At 64.6% G+C, this 21,420-nt stretch overlaps 2 protein-coding genes across 3 annotated transcripts; both read left to right on the top strand.

Annotated features, from left to right (window-relative positions):
• The first annotated feature begins 8,672 nt into the window (after window positions 1-8,672).
• On the top strand, window positions 8,673-18,287 carry LOC309602025 (beta-adducin-like). Of its 2 annotated transcripts, none has more exons than XM_082335310.1 (15): window positions 8,673-8,739; window positions 9,381-9,564; window positions 10,032-10,170; window positions 10,548-10,699; window positions 11,127-11,207; window positions 11,294-11,443; window positions 11,540-11,683; window positions 11,774-11,872; window positions 12,308-12,484; window positions 12,601-12,858; window positions 13,273-13,392; window positions 13,510-13,599; window positions 13,690-13,846; window positions 13,938-14,066; window positions 15,036-18,287. In XM_082335310.1, the coding sequence occupies exons 2-15, from the start codon at window positions 9,382-9,384 to the stop codon at window positions 15,335-15,337; spliced, it is 2,181 nt and encodes a 726-aa protein (XP_082191436.1). In that variant the 5' UTR covers window positions 8,673-8,739; window position 9,381; the 3' UTR covers window positions 15,338-18,287. The 2 variants fall into 2 exon arrangements, with proteins under 2 accessions (XP_082191436.1, XP_082191435.1); XM_082335309.1 differs by having other exon boundaries at window positions 8,719-8,739; window positions 9,325-9,564.
• A 271-nt stretch (window positions 18,288-18,558) lies between these two features.
• On the top strand, window positions 18,559-21,028 carry LOC309602026 (uncharacterized protein). The gene is made up of 6 exons (XM_082335311.1): window positions 18,559-18,665; window positions 19,370-19,490; window positions 19,657-19,769; window positions 19,920-19,999; window positions 20,120-20,184; window positions 20,537-21,028. The coding sequence occupies exons 1-6, from the start codon at window positions 18,629-18,631 to the stop codon at window positions 20,589-20,591; spliced, it is 471 nt and encodes a 156-aa protein (XP_082191437.1). The 5' UTR covers window positions 18,559-18,628; the 3' UTR covers window positions 20,592-21,028.
• Window positions 21,029-21,420: the final 392 nt, after the last annotated feature.

Raw genomic sequence — 21,420 nt, 5'->3', positions numbered from 1 at the left:
AGGCCCCAGCCGGGAGCACGTGGGAAGTCTCCGGCTCCAGCGGGATGCCGGAGGGAAGGGCCACGGAGGCGGCAGCCTGGCAGCAGCCGGAGGCAAAGCAGCAAGGTGAAGGCTCGGGGGAATCCCAGGGACTGCGCTGGGGTCAAATCCCCAAAGCAACCCCCTTCCAGGGCCTCCGCCTGCGCCGATCCCCGGGATGCAGGAGCAGACCCCTGCTCACCCACCAGCAGCATCTCACCTCTCTCCCCGCAGGGAGGACCGTGCCGCAAAGACCCCGCTCACATATTTTTCCTTTGGTTCACTCCACCAGGCAGCAACACACCCCAAATATTACATCCCGCCTTTCTTCGACATCACTCCGCCTGGCTCGGGGCCAGAGGTTTGGGAAACAGCTCTCCCACACCCTTCCATGAATTATTTCACCGGCATCCATCCCGTGATTCCCTGCTACCCACAGTTACTCCCCTTCCAACGAGCGGCAGCTGGATGAATTGGCCTCGCATCCCTTTGCACCAGAACCATCGTAGCTCCTTAGCCAGGTACAAGGAGCAAAAAAAAACCCAAATCCCAAATCCAGGGAAAAAATCCCCTTACCTGGGTGAAGCCCTTGCCTTCCATCCCGTCCGCCGCGTGCTCAGATGTCATCCTTGGAGCGTCCAAGATGGTTTGCTGGGACTGGAACCTTGTGCCCCACAGCGAGCCGGGACTGGGAGAGCTTTATCATCTCTGATCCCTGCGGAGGAAGGTCCTGTGCATCAGCCCCGAGGTCATTGGCTGGGCACTGCGGAGATAAAGATGGGATTTTAGCGGCACCGGTGTAATCCCGGAGCCGTGGGATGAGCACGACGGAGCTGCTTGGGATGTGATGCTTTGTGCGCGGTGCTGGTGGGTTTGGGCTCCTCCTGTCCCGCACCGTATGCCGTCACCGTTGCCGACACCCCCTGCGGAGCATCCCTCCGTGCCGTGCCCCTTTGGAAGGCAATAAATAGCAGCTGGATCACGGACCAGCCCATGGGTGACCCCCACAATGCTCTGTCCCCATGGGGGGGTGACGTGGCTTGCTTGCCCCCAGCCCGAAATTCTGTGCAGACAGTTTTACTGATGAATCCTCTCTCCTTTTTCCCAGGGAGGAAAAATAAAAAGGGGAAATGGATGCTGGGGTGGGATGGATGTGTTTGCAAGGGGGCATTTGCAGGGGCTGGAAGCTGCAAGCTGTGCCGGGTCTGTGTGGCCCCAATCCTGCTAACGCCCATGGGGACCAGGCATCATGCGTGTGCACGTGTGCGTGTTGCACGTGCGTGTGCACGTGGGGCAGGGACATGCGGCCACCACATGGCTCCTACCCGGCAAAGTGCTTAATCGGGATCTGTGGGCATCTGGCACGGCGGCGGCAGCTCCTCTGCTTATGCAGAGTTTTGGGGGCCCCGGGGCACCCCCAGCAACCCAGACAGGGGGTCAAAGGCGGGGGGAAGAGCTGCTGCGGTGGCCCGGCAGCTCCCCCAGCCCCGGGGCTCCGTGGCTCTGCCCCTGTGTGACCGTGGGCACGCGAGTCCCCTCTCCCTGCTGCTGGAGAGGAGCTGCCGAGCAAAGAGGTTTAAGGTTGAGGCACTTATTGATTCTATCAAACGGAGATTATCTGGCACAGAGGGCCGGGCAGCGCCGGCAGTAAGCGCCGGCGTGGTTATCCGGGACAGGCAAGGCAGAAATTGCCGTCGGGAAGGAGCGGGACGGAGCTGCAGCCCCAGGTTTCCCTGTCGCAGGCAGCTGGGCCGTGACGGGGGCTCGAGAGAAGGGGCAAGGCTTGTTTTTGGGGGAAGCAGGCTCCCCGCCTGGGCTCAGGCACCACCTGGATGTGCTGAAGCTTAAACCCAGTCCTAAATCTTAGTCTGGCCTCTAAGCTCAGCACCTTCCCTTTGCAAGGTGCTGCACTGGTTCAGGAGAGCGAGGCAGAGCTGAGCCCCAGCCCTGGCCCCGGCCCCGGCCCTGTCGCTGTCTCCATCCCCATCCCTGTCCCCATCCTCATCTCCCTCGTGGTCCCTGTCCCCATCCTGTCCCCATCCCCATCCTTGTCCCCATCCCATCCCTGTCCCCATCCTGGTCCCTCTCCCTATCCCATCCTAGTCCCTGTCCCCATCCCTGTCTTGGTCCCTGTCCCCTTCTCATCCCCATCCCCATCTCATCCCTGTCCCCATCCTGGTCCCTGTCCCCATCCCCAGGGCACGTGGCCGACAGTGACAGCCCAGGACTAATCCAGACCTGGGCACAGTTGCCGGGGGCCGGCGGCAGCCAGAACCCAACCCCACCGCGCTGGCAGCCGTGCCGGCTGCGATGGCAGCCGTGCCATGAGCCGCTGCCCCCGGCAGCCACCCGCCTCGTGCCGGGGAGGGGGTCAGCAATGCCTTCGGCTGATGGAAACTTCTTTTCTCTCCAAAAATTCCCCTGCACTTGGACAGGGAAAACTCCGGCTGCTCCACGCTGGGATCCTCCCTCCGCTGGCCGCCGGCTTTTACAAAAAGGCTTCTTCAAGCCAGGGAGGACAGAGCCACCTTTGTTCCGTCCCTGCTCCTATTGCTGCCGGCGCGGAGGAAACGTCACCGAGCCCTCGGCGCTGGCGGCTTTACAATCTGCCGCCTGGCACGTCTGCGCCGGGAATCTCCACGGAAGGGAAAATAAAATGAATGGCGAGTGCTGGGTGATGGGAGATGTGCCGGGGAGCAAGTGGGGCTGGGGGCATCGCTGGGGGTCCTGGCAGGTATTTGCTCCCCCCGCCAGTCCCAGCAGGACTTTAATTATTATTTTTATTTAACCAAGCTGCGATTGTTTCATCTCCTGCCGCACTAAAGAAGGGTCGGGTCGATGGGAGCCAAGTGATGCTGAGCCCCATCGCCCAGCCGTTCCCTCCCCGCTCACGCCATCCCTGCCGACAGCCTCGTCGCGGCGGGCGCCGGACCCGGCCGATAAACCCCGTTATTGTCCCTCCTGCCTCATGTATAATTCAGCACATGGCGGGGGCAAGACCTGCCCTTTCCCAGCCTGGGACCCCCTAACGTCCTCGGTGGGTGGCCGGGGACCGTCCCCACCTCCCCAACACAGCACCTCCTGCTTTTTATTAAACCTCTTCACAGAGAGGCGATGGAGGAGCGGCCGGCCGGGACGCGGGCAGGACGGCGCTGCCCCGGCCCCCCAGGATGCCCCCCGGGCATCGCACTGGGAACCCGGCCGGCTGCAGCTCCCGCAGCATCAACGCCACGGCTGGGTGCGAAAGCAGCCTCCGGACTTGCCCTCGCAAATACGCCTTCAGATTTCCGGCTCGAACAGCCGGGTGAGCCGGGAAACTTTGGCCGAGACGGAGCTCTGGGCCTCTCGCCGGAGCACGGTGACATTTTGCTAAGATAAGGTGTTCGGGAGATGCACATATTGATATCACCGGCAGCATTGATTGCAGCGGAAGAGATGATTTTCCGGCTTTAATGGTAGGATAAAAGCTTTTAAGGAGGCCTCACCGACCGTATGGTGACCTGCGCTCCCCCATTTCCCACGCCGGCGGCTGCGAGCCCCGTCCCCAGCACTGGGTGGTCCCGATGCCGAGCTGGGCTTGGACCCCCCGCGGGCTCGGGGCCCAGGATCTGCCGATTCGGCGGCAGCCCGATGAGGAATCCCGGCTGCAAACCGTGCCACGGATTCCCGGGTGCAGCTGCCCGCAGAGCGGCCGTCTCGGGTCACATTTTACAGCAAGAGGAGGAGGAGGGAGAGGTGGAAACGCCGGCCGCAGCTCCTGCGTCCCACCGTGGCTGGAGGTGATGCCACCGCTCAATAAAGCACCTCAAAGCGTTTTATTAAGGCGCTCCCACCCGCGGCCGGGACCCGGCCAGCAGCCCATCGCGGGCGCTCACGGGCAGCACGGAGCCGGCATGAGGCCGGCGGCTCCGGCAGGGACCGGCCGCCTCCGAGACGTTGGGGGCCGTGCCAAGGAAGATCAGACTTCATCGCATGTCAGCAGCTGTCCCGCGCCAGGATCCGGCCACGCCGCAGCCCTGGCACCAACCCTCTTCCCTGACCTCCCCAGCACCGACCCGGCTGCAGGAATTAGAAACTGCCGGGTAATTTTTCCAGCCTCATGATAACGACAAATGTCAGATCCCAATGGAGCGTCGGCGTTGCTGGCTGATGGGGCGAAGCCAACGGGATGGAGCCACCCAGCTTCCAGGAACATCCCGGGGATGGCAGCCGGTGCCGGGGCTCTGGGACCCGAGCCCGGCTCTTGCTCCAGTCACGCTCAGAGCAGGGAAAATGAAAGTGCTAACTGGGAACGTTTTAGCCTGAAAGGATGGAAAACAGCCTCAGCCCGAAGCGTTCCCGATAGGCAAACCACCTGCAGGCTGCTGGGATGCTGTTTTCCGGGAATTCAGCCCTGGATGCTTCCCAAGCTGCCATCCCTGCCTGGAGCTGCGCAGAGGAGCTTGGCCTGCAGCAACGCAGGCTGCAGCCCCGGGGTGGGGGGGACCGGGGAGAGCCTCCCAAAACTCAGAAACCCTGGGGATGCCCTGAGCCCAGCTTGGGGTGACTCCAGCCGTTATCCGAACCCGCCGGAGAGGCTTCGCTGCTGGAGGAGCTCTGCCCTCTCCCCCCGGCTTTTCCCTTCTGCTTTCATCTGGCTTGTGCCGACTCCGTGAGGCTGCCGCCGGTGTTAGGGGACTGTGTCCAGGCTGGCAGGAGCAGAAAAGGGCGGGGGGGGAGAAAATAAACTCCCGTCTGGCTTTGCAGCATCCTCATCCATGGCAGATGCTCCCCTGCACTTGCTGCAAGCAGGGGCTGATAACCCTGGTCCCTAATAACCGCGACCCTTAATAACCCTGACCCCTAATAACCACGACCCTTAATAACCCTGACCCCTAATAACCCTGGTCCCTAATAACCCTGACCCCTAATAATCCTGGTCCCTAATAACTGCGACCCCTAATAACCCTGACCCCTAATAACCCTGACCCCCAATAATTTTGCCCCCCAGGTCTGCTCGCTTCCCATCGGAGCGAGACTCCTGCAAATCCTATTTGCACCAGTAACCCCCAAACCCCTCCGTCGCCCACCCCTGCGCAGCGCCCCCCACTTCCCCTTTTTCCCTCGATTTTTAATCCACAAAACATCCAAACCGAGACAATTTTCCCAGCTATAAAACAAGGGCAAAGGAGCAAACCCCGGCTGCCAGGGGATTTCGCAGCCCTCATTCCCCGTCGGATGCTTCCACCTTCGAATAAAAGCGAGCAGGCGTGCACAGACCTTTTTCGGGGTGACTTTCAACCCACCCGCCCTCGGATTAATTTGTAAGATCTGCTCCCCCTCCGATCAGGACAGTAATAACGTGATTATCCAGATCCGGCTGCAGGATAGGGAAGCTCATTACGGAGCATTAAAGAGGGGAAAATTGGGATTTCTGAGGTTCTGTTAAAAGCTCATTTGCCTTCCAGGAATCTCTGGGGCTTGTTTCGGGGCTCATTTGGGGGTTTCTTTGCAATTTGCCCCTCTGGCCTCGCTCTCCCTCCGGGCAAGGAGCAAAATGGCAGGACCCCTGTGCAGCCCAGGAATGGTTTTCAGCCCCCCCAGGTGCTTTCAGGTTTGGGGAAACTGAGGCACAGTGGCCACGGCCCTGCACGGGGGAACAGGTCCGTCCCCCCCGCACCCTGCGGGCACCCGCTGCCCACCGGCAGCCCCCAAAGCACCCGGGAAAAGCGGGGCGAGCTGCCTCGGGGGGCTTTTCCCCCAAAAATGCCAGAGGGGAGCGTGCAGGGAGGGTGGGCGGCGTTTCGGGAGGGGGGAAACCATCCCGGGGATGGGACTGGGATGAGGTTCCCCCCGCTGAATAACCCAGGGTGACGAGGCGGCCGCCAGCCTCGGGTTTTGGTGGGCAAAAGGAGAATTTTCCCCTTTTTTCCGGCCGCGCTGAGGTTGCCAGCATTGCAGGGACTAACACTGCCATCTACCGAAACGGCCCTCGCCGTTATTAAACCCTTCCCGGTTTTATTTTCCCCACCCAAAAGAGCTTCCCACGTTCTCAGGGACGCACGAAGCCTCCTAAAGCCCTGTTTCTCCCCGCGGGGCAATGCCGGCTGCCCATCCCCAGGGCGTCAGGCCTTGTCCCCCACGAGGGTCCCCCTTGTGCTCCCGGGGATGGTTTCGGGTCCCTTTTTGGGTCAAGGCTTTGTGGCCACCAGCTTTGGGGGCTCAGCTGCTGAGCGGGGAAACTGAGGCACGGCCCGAGCGCCCTCCCACCCCAGCACCCGCCCCGCTCGTTAGGCCGCGGGGCCCCACCTGCAGCTCGTTGGGCTCCCAGGGTATTTAAGGGCATTTTTAAGTGCTTTCCTTCTTTCTGGGAGGCAGCACAGCGGGGTGAGGCTGGGGTGCAGGATTTGTCCCTTCCCCAGGTATGGGAGAGGCCAGCGGAGCTGGGGGGCGGCCGGCGGGGGTCCTGCTGCCCACCCCAGCGCCCGAGGTGCTGGAGAGGGTGCTGAGCCAGCGCTACGGCCCCCTGCCCCGCGCCGCCGCCATCGCCCGGCTGCGCAAGCAGCCGGCTGGGGGCTACCAACCGGCTGGGGACCTGGCGGAGATGCTGGAGCGACGGCAGGCAGCCAACGCCAAGGAGCGCGAGAGGGTGAGGGGACCCCCAAAAACCCCTCCGCGGCCCCCCAGAAACCAGCTCCCACGGAGCTGGCTGCAAATCCCAGGGGCTGCAAGCCACGTCCCATCACAGTGGCACCCAGGGCCACCCCAGGGCTGCTCTAGTTGGGGGCATGCAGCAGCGTCGCCCCGAGGTCGCTTTGCGGCAGGTTACGGGGGGGTTACCTTGCCCTCTGCGTTTGGGGGCCCCCCTTTAATCCCGGGAGGGCCTGGTTTAATCCTGGGGGGCCCCGCTTAACCCTGGGGTCCCCCCGTGGGGTATAACTCGGTTTACTTCCTCCCGGCAGATTAAAAACCTGAACAGCGGCTTCTCGAAGCTGAAGACCATCGTGCCCCTCATCCCCCGCGACCGCAAGCCCAGCAAAGTCGACACCCTGAAAGCCGCCGCCGAGTACATCCGCCTGCTCCGCCTGGTTCTGGAAGAAACGGGGGGCTTCGAGGTACGGGGGGCTCACCCCAAAACAGAGACCCGGTATCCAAGGATGCGTGAGGGTCTGGGGGGGCCTGACAGGGATTTTCTTGCTTGCTGTTTTTCAGGTTGCACTGCATTTTAAACCTAAAAATTAAAAATAAGTTGAATTGTTATCCCGGGGGGGGGGGTGTTTCTCAGCTGCAGATCGGAGCAGAAGGATGGGGGGGGGGGGGGGGAAACACCTCAATTTCTGTGGTTTTTTAATTCCCCTTTGCCTTTTCTCCCCCTTTCCCAGCGGCAGGACCCCGATGCTGAGCAGGAGCTGGGTGGCAGCGGGCAGGGGGGCCCCGGGACCTGGCCTGGCAGGGCCCCCCCGTGCCCGTGGGGTCCCCCCGTCCTGCCCCCCTGCCCGGGGCCGCCGCAGGAGAGCGGGGGGCCGGTGAGTCGGGGGCAGCCCCCGCCGAGGGCGACGGGGGGCAGGGGATGGGGGCACCCACGGGCCTTGCACCCGTGGGCTCGGGGCTTTGGGGAGTTTATACCGACATAAACCGGGGATGCTTCAAATCAGCTTTTACCCCCCAAAATATTCCAAAGGAGCAACAAATCTTTTTTTTTTCTTTTTTTAAGGTTTTTCCCGCCAGTCCCTGAAGAGCCGGGGCGCCCGGCGGAGACCCGCGGGGGACCCTGCCTGCCGGCCACGTTCAAGGCCCAAGCGCTGATTTTTGGGGCCGCGCTTCCCCCCGCCCGTCCCCCGCGGGGGCCGCCCCCCCCGGCGCGGCGGGCGGCCGGGGCCGGGCTGCAGCAGCCGCTCGGTGCGAACGCGGCGATGAGCAACCGGCGCCGCTTTATTCCCGGCGGCCCGCCGCTAGCGAGCCCCTAATAAACGGGGGTTTCGGGGTGCCTGTGTCGCTGGCGCGGGGTCCCCCTCCCCGCCGCGCTAAGGGGGTGCGGGGGGGCCGGGGGTCCCCGGGGGCGGGGCGGGGCCGGGCGGCGCGCGGCGGCAGGGGGAGCTGGGCCTGCGCGGGGGGGCCTTTGTCGGGATGCTCGGAGGAGGAGGAGGAGGAGGTGGGTGATGGCAGCATCCTCCGGCCGCGGCAGCCGCCGCCCGGGGAGGGTTGGGGGGCTGGGGGGGACCAGCGCGGTGACCCCCCCCCCCCCCAATTTTCCTTTTGTCTCATCCCCCGCGCTGGCTGCATGCGGCTATGGGGGGGCTGCGGCGCATCGCCCCCCATCCCGGCCTTCATCCTCCGTGGGCGGTGGGTACCCCACCCCCCCATCGATCCCCATCCGCGGGGGGGGTGCAATGCTGCAGCTCCCCCCCAAAAATCCCTTTTTTTTTTTTTTTTTTTCCCACCCTCATCCGCCATCCCTGCGGCTGCCGCAGCGGCGCTGGGTGCGGCGAGGGCGGAGGCGGCCGGGGATGCTGGGGGGGGGGTGCAGCCCGGGGGTGCCCCCCACCCGGGCACCGAGTGATGGGGGGGACCCTTAGAGACCCCTCTGCTCTCCCTCCTTCTCCCTGGGGGGGAAAATCCCGCTGGGATGCTCAGGACCTCGCCGCCGCCTGACGTTCGCCCTCCGGTGTGGGCCGGGGGCCGCCGTGGGACCCCCCCGGGAATTTTAGCCTGGGAAAGGCTCCCTGCTTCCCTCTGACCCAGGTGGGTCCCGGGGCAGCGAAGCGGGGGGGACGTGGGGGGGGGGGGGTTTGCACGGGTGAAAGCACCGAGCGATGTTGGGGGGGCTCTGTTGGGGGGTGCCCCCCGGGATTTAGGGGAGCAGTTCGGGTTTGAGCAACCGCCTCCTGCTTATGTGCCCCCCCCCATTTTGGGGGTCCCTTTGCAGCAGCACCCCCAAAACACCTCACTGAAGATGCTGTCAGCTGGGGGGGGGGGGGGGGCAGCGCCGGTGTTTTGGGGTTCTGCAGTGGCCGGGATTGGCCCCCAAAACGTGCGGCGGCACCGCGGCGTCAACCCCTCGATGGCGCACGGCCCCGGTTCGGAGCCGCCCCAAAGGCGGGGGTCGTCGATGCTGCTGCCATCGGTGCAGCGAGCTGCCCGGTCTCAGCTGCTGGGGGGGCCGGCGCCCGGGCGGCGCAGGCAGCGGGGACAGGGCCCCCCCAGCGTGCCCTGCCTGCCGACTCGCCGCAGGATGGGCCGCACCTCCGGGCAGGGCGGGGGCCGGCCGCGGCTTATCTACGGGGCGCAGCTGGGGGATATTTTTGGTGACTTCTTCACAATCTGGAGGCGATAAGGGTAGCGGCGACCGACGCTGTCTGTCCGTCCATCCGTCGGACCGGTAGGATGAGCACGGCCGCCAGCCCGGAGCCCCTGCCCTCGCCCCCCGTCCCCGGGCCCCGTTACTCGGAGCGCTCGGCCGAGGATGACCCCGAGTACCTGCGGGCACGGAACATGGCGGCCGACCTGCGGCAGGACTTCAACATGATGGAGCAGAAGAAGCGGGTCACCATGATCCTCCAGAGCCCGGTGAGGGGCCCCGTCCCGCCTGTCCCCAGCCCCATCCCTCCCGCCCCAACCCCATCATTGCTGTCCCCAAGCCCATCTTTCCTGTCCCCAACCCCACCCCTCCTGCCCCAACGCAAATGCCACCACGTCTTGGCTTGGGGCATGTCCCCACTTGGCTGGTGGTGCCACCATCACCATTGTGCCACCAAGCTGGCCACGTCACTGCCACTGAGCCCCTGGTGCTGCTACCAGTGAGTTGCCAGTGCCACCACCGCCACCGTGCCACCAAGCTGGTGGTGGTGCTGCCACCAAGCTGGTGGTGCCATCATCACCGTGCCACCAAGCCATTGGTGCCACTTCCACCAAACTGGTGATGCTGCCACCACTGATCCGGTGGTGGCCCCACCCCGGTGCCACCGCATGGTCCCTGTTGGGTCACTGCGTCCCCTCCCCGGGGAGGTGACGCCGGCGGGGCCGGGGTGCCGCAGTCTTTCAGGGAGGAGCTGGAGAGCCTCATCCAGGAGCAGATGAAGAAGGGGAACAACTCGTCCCACATCTGGGCCCTGCGGCAGATCGCCGACTTCATGGCCACCACGTCCCCCACTGTCCTCCCCACCTCCCCCATGGGTATGGCCACGCCCACCAGGGGCTTTTTGGGGGGGAAACAGAACGGTTTGGTCAAATTCTTCAGGGTTTTTCTTAATTTATGGGGTTGTAGGTGAGAAAACATCCCGCAGGGCTCCCTTTTTCCTTTTATTCTTAGTAGAAAAGGGCAAGGGGGCAGGGAGGGGATTGGGGACACAGGGACAGAGGAGGGGGTCACTGCAGACCCTAACCAGCCGATCCCAAAACCTTGGTGGCCACCAAACCTTGGGTGCCACCAAACCCAGCCCCATAACCCTCTGCTCCCCTCGCCCCGGGGAAGCACCCGAGATTGGGGGGGGTTCCAACGTGGTCCCTCACCCCATCTGCCGCTCACCGGCGGCGGGGTGGCCCGTCCCCAGGGCTGGCGGCCGTCACCCCCATCAACGACCTGCACGGCCCCGAGGTGCCGGCGCTGGCCAAGGGCGAGCGGCTGATGCGCTGCAAGGTGGGCAGCATCCACCGCCTGCTCGACCTCTACGGCTGGGCGCAGCTGGGGCACGCCGCCGTCACCGTGAGCACCCGGCGCCCGCGGGGGGCTTGGGGGGTTTTGGGGGGTGAGGGTTTTTGGGAGGGTTTGGGGGGGGTTGGGGGGTTTTGGGGGGTGTTGGGGGGGAGTGGGAGGGTTGGGAGGGGTTTTGGGGGGGTTTTGAGGGAGTTTGGGGGGGCAGAGGTTTTGGGGTCTTTGGGGCTTCTTTGGGGGAAGTTGGTTTTTTGGGCAGTTCGGGGTTTTGGTTTTTTTGGGGGGAGGTTGGGGGGGTTCTTTGGGGGAGTTGGGTTTTCTGGAGGGGTTGAGGGTTTTGGGGGGATTTGGGGGCGGTTGGGTTTTTTGGGGGGGGGGAGCTGTTTTTTTCGGGGGGGGGGAGGCGTTAAGTTTTAGGGAGGGGGGGATTGGGTTTTTTTAATGCATTTATACCTATATGGGCTTTCTCCCGGCGCAGCTGCGGGTGAGCAAGGAGCAGGAGCACTTCTTGGTGGCCCCGCAGGGGCTGGCATGCAGCGAGGTGACAGCGGCCAGCCTGGTGAGCGTGCCTGTCCCCTGTGCCCCCCATCCCCGCCCCCCGGAGGAGGAACCGGCCGCCTCTGAGCCCCCAAATCCCCCCCCCAGATCAAGGTGAACGTGCTGGGGGCCGTGGTGGAGCAGGGCAGCACCGGCTTCGCCCCCGACGCCCGCAGCTTCAGCCTCCACGCTGCCATCTACGCCGCCCGCCCCGACGCCCGCTGCATCGTCCGCCTGCACACGCCGGCCACCGCCGCAGTAAGATATTGGGGCGGGGGGGATATTTGGGGAGGGGGAGGAAGGGAGGGGGTTGTCGCCCTGCCTGCCCTGCCCGCCCTGCCCGCTCCGCCGCAGGTGTCGGCCATGCGCTGCGGCGTGCTGCCCATCTCCCGCGCCGCCCTGCTGCTGGGCGACGTCGCCTACTTCGACTTCCGCGGGGAGGTGGAGGACGAAGCCGATCGAGTCGAGCTCCAAAAATCCCTCGGCCCCACCTGCAAGGTGAGGGGACGGGGTGGGGACGAGGGCCGCCGTGCCGTCCCTGTCCCCTCCTCCTTGTCCCGCTGACCCTCCCCGTGCTCGGCGCTGCAGATCCTGGTGCTGCGCAACCACGGGGTGCTGGCGCTGGGCGACACCGCCGAGGAGGCTTTCTACAGCATCTTCCACCTGCAGGCGGCCTGCGAGATCCAGGTGAGCGCCCGGCCCACGCCAGGGTGTGCGCTGAGATGCGTACGGTCTCAGCTCCCAGCGCGGTGCCCCCGGGAATAAGCACCAAGCTGTGCACGGTCTCTGCTGCCAGCACGGTGCCCTGGGAGCCTGCACTGAGCTGTGCCAGGTCTCTGAGGCCAGCACATTGCTTCAAGACCATGCACTGAGCTGTGCCGGGTCTCTGCAGCCAGCACAGTGCCCTGGGACCATGCACTGAGCTGTGCCGGGTCTCTGCAGCCAGCACAGTGCCCTGGGACCATGCACTGAGCTGTGCCGGGTCTCTGCAGCCAGCACAGTGTCCCGGGACGGGACAGGCCAGCGCAGCCCTGCAGCCACGGGGGCCGTGGGCAGGTCTGGGACTGCCCCGCTGCTCCCCGTCCGGCTGCCTCAGCTGCGTCTCCCCGGACTCGGCCGTAGGTGTCGGCGCTGGCGAGCGCGGGCGGCGTGGAGAACCTGATCGTGCTGGAGCGCGCCAAGCACCGGCCGCACGAGGTGGGCTCCGTGCGCTGGGCCGGCAGCACCTTCGGGCCCATGCAGAAGAGCCGCCTGGGCGAGCACGAGTTTGAAGCCCTGATGAGGATGCTGGACAACCTGGTGAGCATCGGCCGGCACCGAAGCGCGGCGAGCTGCCCCAAACCGCACAAAAATATCTTTTTTTTTTTTTTTTTATCCCTATATTGTTCATGACCGAGCGCCCTCTGCCTTTCCAGGGTTACCGCACGGGCTACACCTACCGCTACCCCTTCGTGCAGGAGAAGAGCAAGCCCAAAAGCGACGTGCTGATCCCTGCCACGGTGACGGCCTTCGTCTTCGAGGAGGAGGCCGCCCCCGTCCCCGCGCTGCGGCAGCACGCCCAGAAGCAACAGAAGGAGAAGACGCGGTGGCTCAACACCCCCAACACCTACATGAGGGTCAACGTGGCCGAGGAGCAGCAGGGCAGCGCCGGCAGCCAGAAGACGAAGACGACGGTGCGGGGCTGCTGCGGCATCCCGGGGGCGCTGGGTTAACCTGGGGAAGGGGCTGGCTCGGGAACGGCACCAGCTGGATGGGGGGGGGATTTTTGGGTACTAAAAAAAAAGGCAGATGGGGGATGCTTGGGATGTTATCGATCCCACCAAAATCTGGTGTGCAGAAACAGCCAGGGACCCTCCAGAAGCGAGAGAGATGCTTCATTCGGTGCCTTTATTTAATGCAAGCTTTCCTTTCCTCCTCTATTCCCCCCACCTCGTAATAATATTTACTTTAAAATCCCACCTCCCCAGCCTGGGGGGCTGAGCACCACAGGTTTCATCGGGGTCCCCCCTCCTATGCGAGATGCATTTATTGGGGTCTCCTATCTCCTTGATGCGTATTTATTGGGGTTTCATGTCTGCAACACGCAGTGGCTGAAAGCGGATGAGGTGGAAAAAGGCAGCAGCGGGACCCCCATCCGAATCGAGAACCCCAACCAGTTCGTGCCCCTCTACACGGACCCGCAGGAGGTGCTGGAGATGAGGAACAAGGTACGGTCCCGTCCCGAAAGCCCCAGAGGCTTTCAGACGCGGGCGCAGGGGTGGTGGCAGACCCCAGGGTGGCGGGGGAGGCTTTTTCCCCGTCCTCGCTCTGCATCTCGCCTGCAGATCCGGGAGCAAAACCGCCAGGACGTGAAGTCGGCCGGGCCCCAGTCGCAGCTGCTGGCCAGCGTGATCGCCGAGACCAGCCGCAGCCCCGTACGTCCCCCCGGAGCCCCCAGCCCTTCCCCGGCTCCCCGGCATCCCACCGCTCGGGGGGGTGACGCCGCTCCGGGGGGGGTGTTTCAGTCCACAGAGAGCCATTTGGGGGATGCGGAGGCCAAAGAGGTGTCCCGGGAGGAGGCACCCCCCGAGCCGGAGCCCCCGAACCCCTTCAGCCAGCTCACCGACCAGGAGCTGGAGGAGTACAAGCAGGAGGTGGAGAGGAAAAAGCTGGGCCTGCAGGGTAGGAGGGGTACGGGGGAGCCCTGATCCCAAATCCCCTTCGGGGCCGGCACCCGGTGGACCTCGGGGTCAGCACGTCTCTCCGCTGGCAGGCGAGAAGGACGCCGCGGCAGAGGAGAGCCAGGCTCCCCCCGCCAAATCACCCCCCACCTCCCCGCCGCAGAGCCCGGCCGCGGCGCCGGCAGAGAGCCCGGCCCCGACGCCTGCGGAGCCCTCGGAGGGTGAGTGGGCTGGCGAGCGGAGACGAGGAACGGGTCTCCAGCGAGGGGATGAGGGTGGCTGTAGCCAAACCCCACTGAAACACAGATAAACGTCACCCCCGGGTCCCTCTGCCTTTCCTGGGGGGGTGCCCGCTCCGGTGGGGCTGATGGGGATTCACAGCGCAAAGGCACCCAAGCCACCGCTTGCCTTAAACCTCACGGCGGGAGGACGCGAGCAACACGTGGCGGCTTTGCGGGGCAGCAGGGGACGCCTCCGTCCCCCTCCCAGCGCGACGCCGGATGCGATATTCCCGTTAACATATTCCCCCAAGTGTAAATTTGTCATCTACGAGCGGCGGTGGGTCTCAGGGCACGGGAGAGGGCGCGGGAGCGCGGGGCTTCTCGCTTTCTCATCGTGTCTCATGGTGTCTGTCTGTCTGTCTCCACAACGTCTTCCTTTCTCTTTCCTCCACGCGTGGCTTTCACCCAAGGAGTTACCTCTGAATACTTGTCACCGTAGTAAGTACGGAGAGGCCGTCCTCGAGCCTCGCTGCGGGAGGAGGGACGCGGGCGACCGCGCTCCCCGCTAGCTCGGGGTGACCGTGCTCTCCGTGGCCCGCTTCAGACGCGCTCCCGCGGGGAGCGGTGCCCCGCTCGGGGTTTTGCAGAAGGAAATGCCTTGGGTTGCCTCGTTTTCTTTGCTGCCCGCTTTATTTCCAGCGGCGAGGCCGGGACGGAGCCAGCCGCCCTCCCCACCTGCCTCTTCCCAGCTCTTCATCCCACCGGCGCTTGTCCCGCAGGGAGGGAGGGGGGAAGGCTCAGGAAAGCAGCACCTGCGGCAGGAGGGGATCGGGTCCCAGCGCTCTCTGTCCGCGGGGGCCAAATCCTGCTCCTGCCCAGGTCAAACCGGCGAGCTGAGGGGGGTTTAAACCTCCTCAGCGCCGGCCACCGCTGCCCCAAGCCTCACCTCTCCCCTTTCCCCTTGCCAAGGTGACAAGAAGGCGGACGGTGGCCAAGCGCCAGCCGATTCCACCGCCGAGAAGGAGCCACCGGCAGTGGTGAATGGGAAGGACGAGGAGCAAAGCACCGAGGAAAGCTTGGGCAAAGGGGGGGACCGGACGACCTCCCCTGCCAACGCCGACCCGGATGCCCCCAAGGAGAAGGAGACGGTGACCAGCAGCCCCGTCTCCCCCGAAGGTTCACCCTCCAAATCACCCTCTAAGAAGAAGAAGAAATTCCGGACCCCGTCTTTCCTGAAAAAAGGCAAAAAGAAGGAAAAGATCGAATCTTGAGTCTCCTCTGAGGCCTCCCGCCGCAGCGGCGGCCGGGCACCTCTCCGGACGGAGGCGCCGAGGTGGAGGGACGGCTCCTGCATCGTGCGTCTGGCCGAGGCGCAGCCGAAAACCCCGGAGGCGAGTTGTTTTCCGGGTGCTCCTGGCACGAGGCACTTCGTCCACTGTCACCCGCTTTTGGAGGCGGTCAACGAGCTTACGAAAGATTGTGGCCCCTGTTTGCCGCTTGGGGAAATACCCGCTGCGATCTCCCTCCTCCCACGAGCTCTCCCTTCTCCCTCCCGGGCACCAGCCCCTTCCCACGCGGGCTGAGGGTTTGTTTTTTCCCCACCCGCCGCTTGCAGAGCCCTCGTGAAATGTGGGGCGCAGCCCGGATCCGCTGGTTTGAGGAAGAAAGGGGTGTTTTGTCGGTTTGTTTTTTTTTTTTTAACCTTCTGTTTCAAGCTCTGCTGGAATGGCACTGGCTTCACCCCCGGGTAAAATTGTCTGCCGCTTCGCCAGGGGAATCGGATCAAGCTGAACGCGGGGGGATTGCTCTTCCCGAAGGAGAGGCCGAGGCAGTGGGCCTGGGAGCCTGTCCTTCCCGGATCGTAATCTTCCTCTCCCCGGGCCGGAGAGCCACTTTCGGTTCCCTTCTCCGGGTGCCTCTGTCTCGTGTATTTGCCGTACGAGGAAGAGCAGCAGGATTTCACGCCGCCAGGAAAGCCCCCCTCGCACCGCACGAACCGCACCTGCAAAGGGAGAAGAAAAGAGCCTCCGGGAAGTGTCTGTGTTATTTAAAAACTGAGCAAAACTTCACTCACTAAGTGCTACTTCGGGATGAACACACGCTGCCGATTCACTTCAGTCAGAGGCACTGCCGCTGCCACCCCCATCCCACCGCCACTTCACGGCGACGCCGGCGCACGCAGCCGAGGCTGTGCCGGGTCTCGGGCTCAGCGAGTGCCCGAGGCCGGATCATCGCTTTTCCCCAGCTCTGGACCTCCGAGCACAAGTTTAAATCCTCCTTGGCGTTTCCTTCGCACCCAGCCTCACCTCCCTGCCTCCAGCGCTCCGTATGGCGACACGACCATCATTACGACCTCCCGGCCCTGCCCAAAGGCAAGAAGAAAACCAGCGACGCCGATTTGCCCCGCAGCCGCTCCAACGCTGGTATTTAGGGGATAAAACCACCAGGATCAGCCCCCGTCCTCCCGCGAGCCACAGGGCTTTGCCATCGTCCAGGGCTGCTCGCCCCAAGCCTGCCCGTGGGGACGGGGCTCCCTGCCACCGCCCAAGTACCCACCAGGTCCTGTCTGCTGGGGCCGTAGCGGGGAGCCCCAGAACCCCCCCTCCGAGGCCACTGGGTTTCCTCACCCCAATATGGTTTTCCCACGTGCTACCACTGCATTTTCAAAGTTTTCTCTGCTGCGAGGCAGCTCTCGGCTTTTGTTTTCCCCTCTGGAAGAGCAGAAAGCCCGTGGGCCAGGTGGCAACTTCAGGGGCAGCGAGGACATGGGACGGAGTGGGGTGCAGGCAGCTGTGGGTTGAAGGGAGGAGGTTTGTAAACACAGGTTGGTTCTCTTTGCAGGGCTGTGATATGGGGCATGCCAGGCAAATTCTGAATTGCGAAGCAAAACGCCAAAGGTTTTTAAAAATTGCAAAGACACAGACCTGGCAGGTGTCTTGCCAGAGCCCCAGGGCCCACCTGAGCCTGGTTTTTGGGGAGAGTGTTTGCCCTGCCCGCTGTCCGCCCCGAGCTCCCGTGCCGTGGTTAGAGCGCAGCTCCCCATCGTGCTCCTGCAAGGACAGGGGCAGGGGGGGACCCTGGGCTCCTAAATTCGCTATCTGCAAGGGACGGTGCGAACACCGGCCCCGTGCTCTCGCCTGTTCAGCACACAGCCTTTGAGATGCAAACCATAGCTCTGTACCCGTTCCCCGTGGGGTGTTGTTTACTGCCACTGATTTTAAGGCTCTTTGAGGCCATTTTGTCATCTGGCCTGTCCCTCTGCACGGCCCGGGCCAGGGAAGCCCCTGCAGGCGCTGCTGCGTTGCCTCCCCAAGACGGCACGGTCGCTCCTGGGGCGATTACCTGAATTACAACACTGCCGCGCACCCCACCGCCGGAGCGGCCAGCGCTGCCGCGGGGAGGCTGCGGCCCCTTTTTCTCCCAGGGTCTCTCCCCAGGGGCTTTGCGACCCCTTTTCCCTGGGGGCCAGGGGCTTTCCAGAGGAGACGGGGATTTATTTCCACCCCCGTGGAAGCCTGGGGCACATTGGGCGTCTTGTGCAGCATAGGGAAGGGAGAGACACCGGCGTCTTCAGCAGGGAGGAAGGCTCAAATGGCCGCCACCATGACATGGGTGCTCGCCGCTTTGCTAAAGAACAGAGATACGGGATCGCGTCGATGCCGCGGCTCCTCCACCCGCGGGGGCACCCCCGCTCCCCCCAGATGAATTTCCCCCTCTCCCCTGCCAGCGCTTTGCCCTGGCTCGCTGCTTTCTTCTCGCCTTTTTCTTTTTTTTTGGCAGGCTGCCCTGCCCCGAGCACCCCAGGCCGGGCTCTGGGGGTGGGTTTTCTGCGGCGGGGAGGCAGGGCTGCATCCCCGGCTGCGAGGCAAATCGTCGACCCGGTGCCCCGAGAGGTGCCGACTGCTGCCCATCGCCCTCCATATTGACACCCTCAACCGAAAAGAGAGGCCGGATTTCCATCTTCGGCCACAGATACACCGACACAGGAGAGGAGGGCGATGCCGGGGTTTCAACCGGAGCCAGCGCCTGCGTTGCCGCCTGGGGCGGGCGGACGCCGCGGCGAGGACGCGGCTGCTGAGCGCCCACCGGCACCAGGCCGAGAGGCGGCCGCCTGCACCGCGGCCGGGCGGGAGCGGGCTGGCGAGGGCAACCGCCGGTGTCTGACAATCGTCGCTGGAAAGCGCTGTGTAACGCCTGTCTGTAAATAAACCCCGTGTTTGGCACCCGCCAGCGCTGTGGGGCTCAGGGGGGCTGGGGGTGCCATGGCCTCCGCCTGGGCCGGGGCCACGGCCTGGGGCTGGGGATCACGGCCTCGCTGCGGGCCTGGGTGGGCGTGTGGGGATCACGGCCTGGCCGAGGCCCCGGGCCCGCACCCGCCGGCTCTGGAAGCGGAGGGGAGGCCGCCGGGGAGGGGGGGTTCAGCCGCCCCGCCGCCTTGGGGACCCCCCCGGACCGTGTTCGCTGCGGAACCAAAGCGCGGCGGCGCCGGTTCCTGGGGGGGAGCCGGAAGTGCGGGGAGCGAGGGGCCGGGCGGCCGGAAGTGCGGGCGCTGAGGGGCGGCCATGGGCCGCAGCCGCTCCCGGTCGCCGCCGCGGCGCGGTGAGGGGGAACGGGGGGCGGGAGCCGGGCGGGGGGCACCGGGAGAGGCCGGGGGTGAGGAGAGAGCCCGGGGGGACCGGACCCGGGGGGACCGGGCTGAGCCGAGGGGCGGATCCGGCCCCGGCGGGCCGGGGCTGCGCTGAGGCGGGGAAGGATCCGGGCTCTAGGCGGGAAGGTGGAGGAGCCAGGCCCGGGGCGGGGAGCCCAGGCCACCGGCCCAGGGGTGGGAGAGGGCCCTGGGACCTGCCCCAGCCCTTGGGCGAGGGGGTGAACCGCCTGCACGGCGCGGGGGGCGGTGGTGAGGCCTCGGTTCTTCACTGGGGGGGAGCAGAGGCTCCCTTCTTCCTCCTCCCCTTCATCCTCTTCATCCTCCTCCTCCTTCTCTTCCTCCTCGTCATCCTTCTCCTGCACACCCGGTCCCGTCCCCCTCCACGCACCTCAGCTTTTTGGGGACCGATCTGCCGACAGGTTGGTCACCCCGCTCCTGGGCGAAGGGCTTTTCCTGCCGCTCTTCCCACGTCTGTGGGTGCTGGTGGGGATCTCTGTGCCCAGCCACAGAGGGATCAGGTGGGAGGGAGTTGTTACGGGGTCTCTGCTGGGAAGCTGTCACAGCGTCGACAGGGTTTTCTTTGAAAAGCGGGCAGCGAAGGGGGAGAGACGTGAGGAGGGGGGAGCTGAACCAAGCGCTGCCATTCTCCGAGCAGAGCGCAGGCGTTCGCGATCCACCTCGCGGGAGAGGGAGAGGAGGCGAAGAGAGCGATCCCGGTCCCGGGACAGGGACAGGAGGAGGAGCCGTTCCCGCTCCCCGCACAGGAGACGATCCAGGTGAGGGGCAGAAACGCCACCGCCGCGGCAGGGACGAGCTGGAGAGCCTGGGTGAGGCGCAGTTCGGGTGGCACGGGGACGGTGGGAACTCGTTAACGCTGTAAGAACCGTCTGCGGTAACGGCACAGGCGGGAAGCCGCAAACCCGCCTGCGTTTGCAACGTCAGGTCGCCGAGACGGCACCGATCCAGCTCCTCCTCCCCGCCGCGGCTGAAGGAGAGACGGGATGAAGAGAAGAAGGAGATAAAGGACTCCAAAAGCAAAGAGCGTCAGATCACAGGTGGGGGGGGATTTTCCTCCTTAAATACGTCCTGGGTTCCCCGCTTGGGCCAGGACCAGCCCAGCGGACACCCGCGTGCTTATTTAAAATGGTTTTGGCGAACCTCGGCAGCTGCGTTTGTCGAAATCTCTTATTTTGTTGCCTCGGCAGAGGAAGATTTGCAGGGCAAGACGGAAGAGGAAATTGAGATGATGAAAATGATGGGGTTCGCCTCTTTCGACACGACGAAAGTGAGTGCGGATCGGGGAGGTGGAGCCCGCAGCTGCCTCCGGCGGGCTCGGTGGTGTCACCGTCCCCTTTTTGGGGACAAAATGCTGAATTTCAGGACCTTTTTCCTTCATGTCTTTCAGGGGAAGAAGGTGGACGGCGCCGCAAACGCGTACGCCATCAACGTGTCCCAGAAGCGGAAGTACAGGTTTGTGCCCAGCCTTTTTGTCGGATAAAACAAGAATTTCTTTGATGAGATAACGCAGCGCGGAGGAAACTCCGCGGCCGTACGTCAAAGGCGCTGCCTCGGCGCGTGCGGGGGGCGATCCGGCTTCTCGGGCCTTCGGAAAAAGACGAAATTTGGGGTTTTTACTGGCAAACGGTCCAGCCGACGCCTCGGTGGGAGGTTTCCTGCCCCCGTTGGTGCAAATCCCTGGGGAATTCGTTCCCTGCGGCCGCCGAGCGCGGTTTCGGGCCGCCCTCGGGCGTTTTTGTGCAGATTTCTTCCGCGGCGGGGTTTGTCCCCGGCGCTGACGCCGGTCCCTTCCCTCCGGCCGCAGGCAGTACATGAACAGAAAGGGAGGATTCAACAGACCCCTGGATTTCATCGCGTGACGCCGGGCGTGCTCGGGGCAGAACCGCCCGCCCAGAAGGACTCGGCTTCCCAGCGCCGGCGCGGAAACCGGATTTGGGAGGAATGTGGGTTATTCCCGACGAAGCCCGCCGCGCTCGCCCTGCCCCGCCGCCGCAGCGGCTGCGCGCCGCCGTTCCCCGGCGTTGCTGCCTGTTCGTTCCTCGCCACCCCTCGCGGTCCGTTCCTCGCCGGGACTTCCCTGTGCTTTCCCCGCGGGGCTTTGGCGTCGCCCCGCCGCCCCCGGTACAATAAAACCCCCGCCGGTTTTGTTTCCTTTTATTTTTATAATTTGGGAATCAAGCAGGGGCGAGGAGGCAGCCGGTTGTTTGCCCGGGGACCTCACCAGAGCGCCTCGGTTCCCGTTTCACGCGAATCCGTAGAAATTCAGATAAATAAATTAAATTAATAAGTTATCAAAGCCGCCGCGGCAGTTTGGGGCCTTTTATTGCGGAAAACCCCTTTTTTTGCTTATTTTTTGAGGCCCTGGCTGGGTGGTTCGCGCTGTCCCGCTCGCTGCTTTGCTTCCTTCTTTGGGTAATTAACGGCTCTCGCTAATTAACGGTGGGTCCCTGCCCGGGGCTCCCGCTCGGCTGCCCCCGGCCGCACGTTGCCAGCTGGGGCTGGCGCCCCGCCCCTTTTCCGCTTCCCGCCCCGCTATTGGCTGCCCGGGCAGGAAGTGAGTCAGGACGAGGGGAGTGGCAGGGCGTGCCGCCCAATAGGGCGAGGCGTTTGGGGGATGGGCGGGGCGTTGCGGGGGGCGGGCCAACGGTGGGAGGGCGGGGCGCTCTCGCCCAATGACGGCGACCGCGG

Source organism: Platalea leucorodia (genome assembly GCF_965183815.1).
Source record: "Platalea leucorodia genome assembly, chromosome: W".
Lineage (NCBI taxonomy): Eukaryota > Metazoa > Chordata > Aves > Pelecaniformes > Threskiornithidae > Platalea > Platalea leucorodia.
The sequence above is the reverse complement of the archived record's forward strand: the minus strand, read 5'-3'. Positions and strand labels throughout refer to the sequence as shown.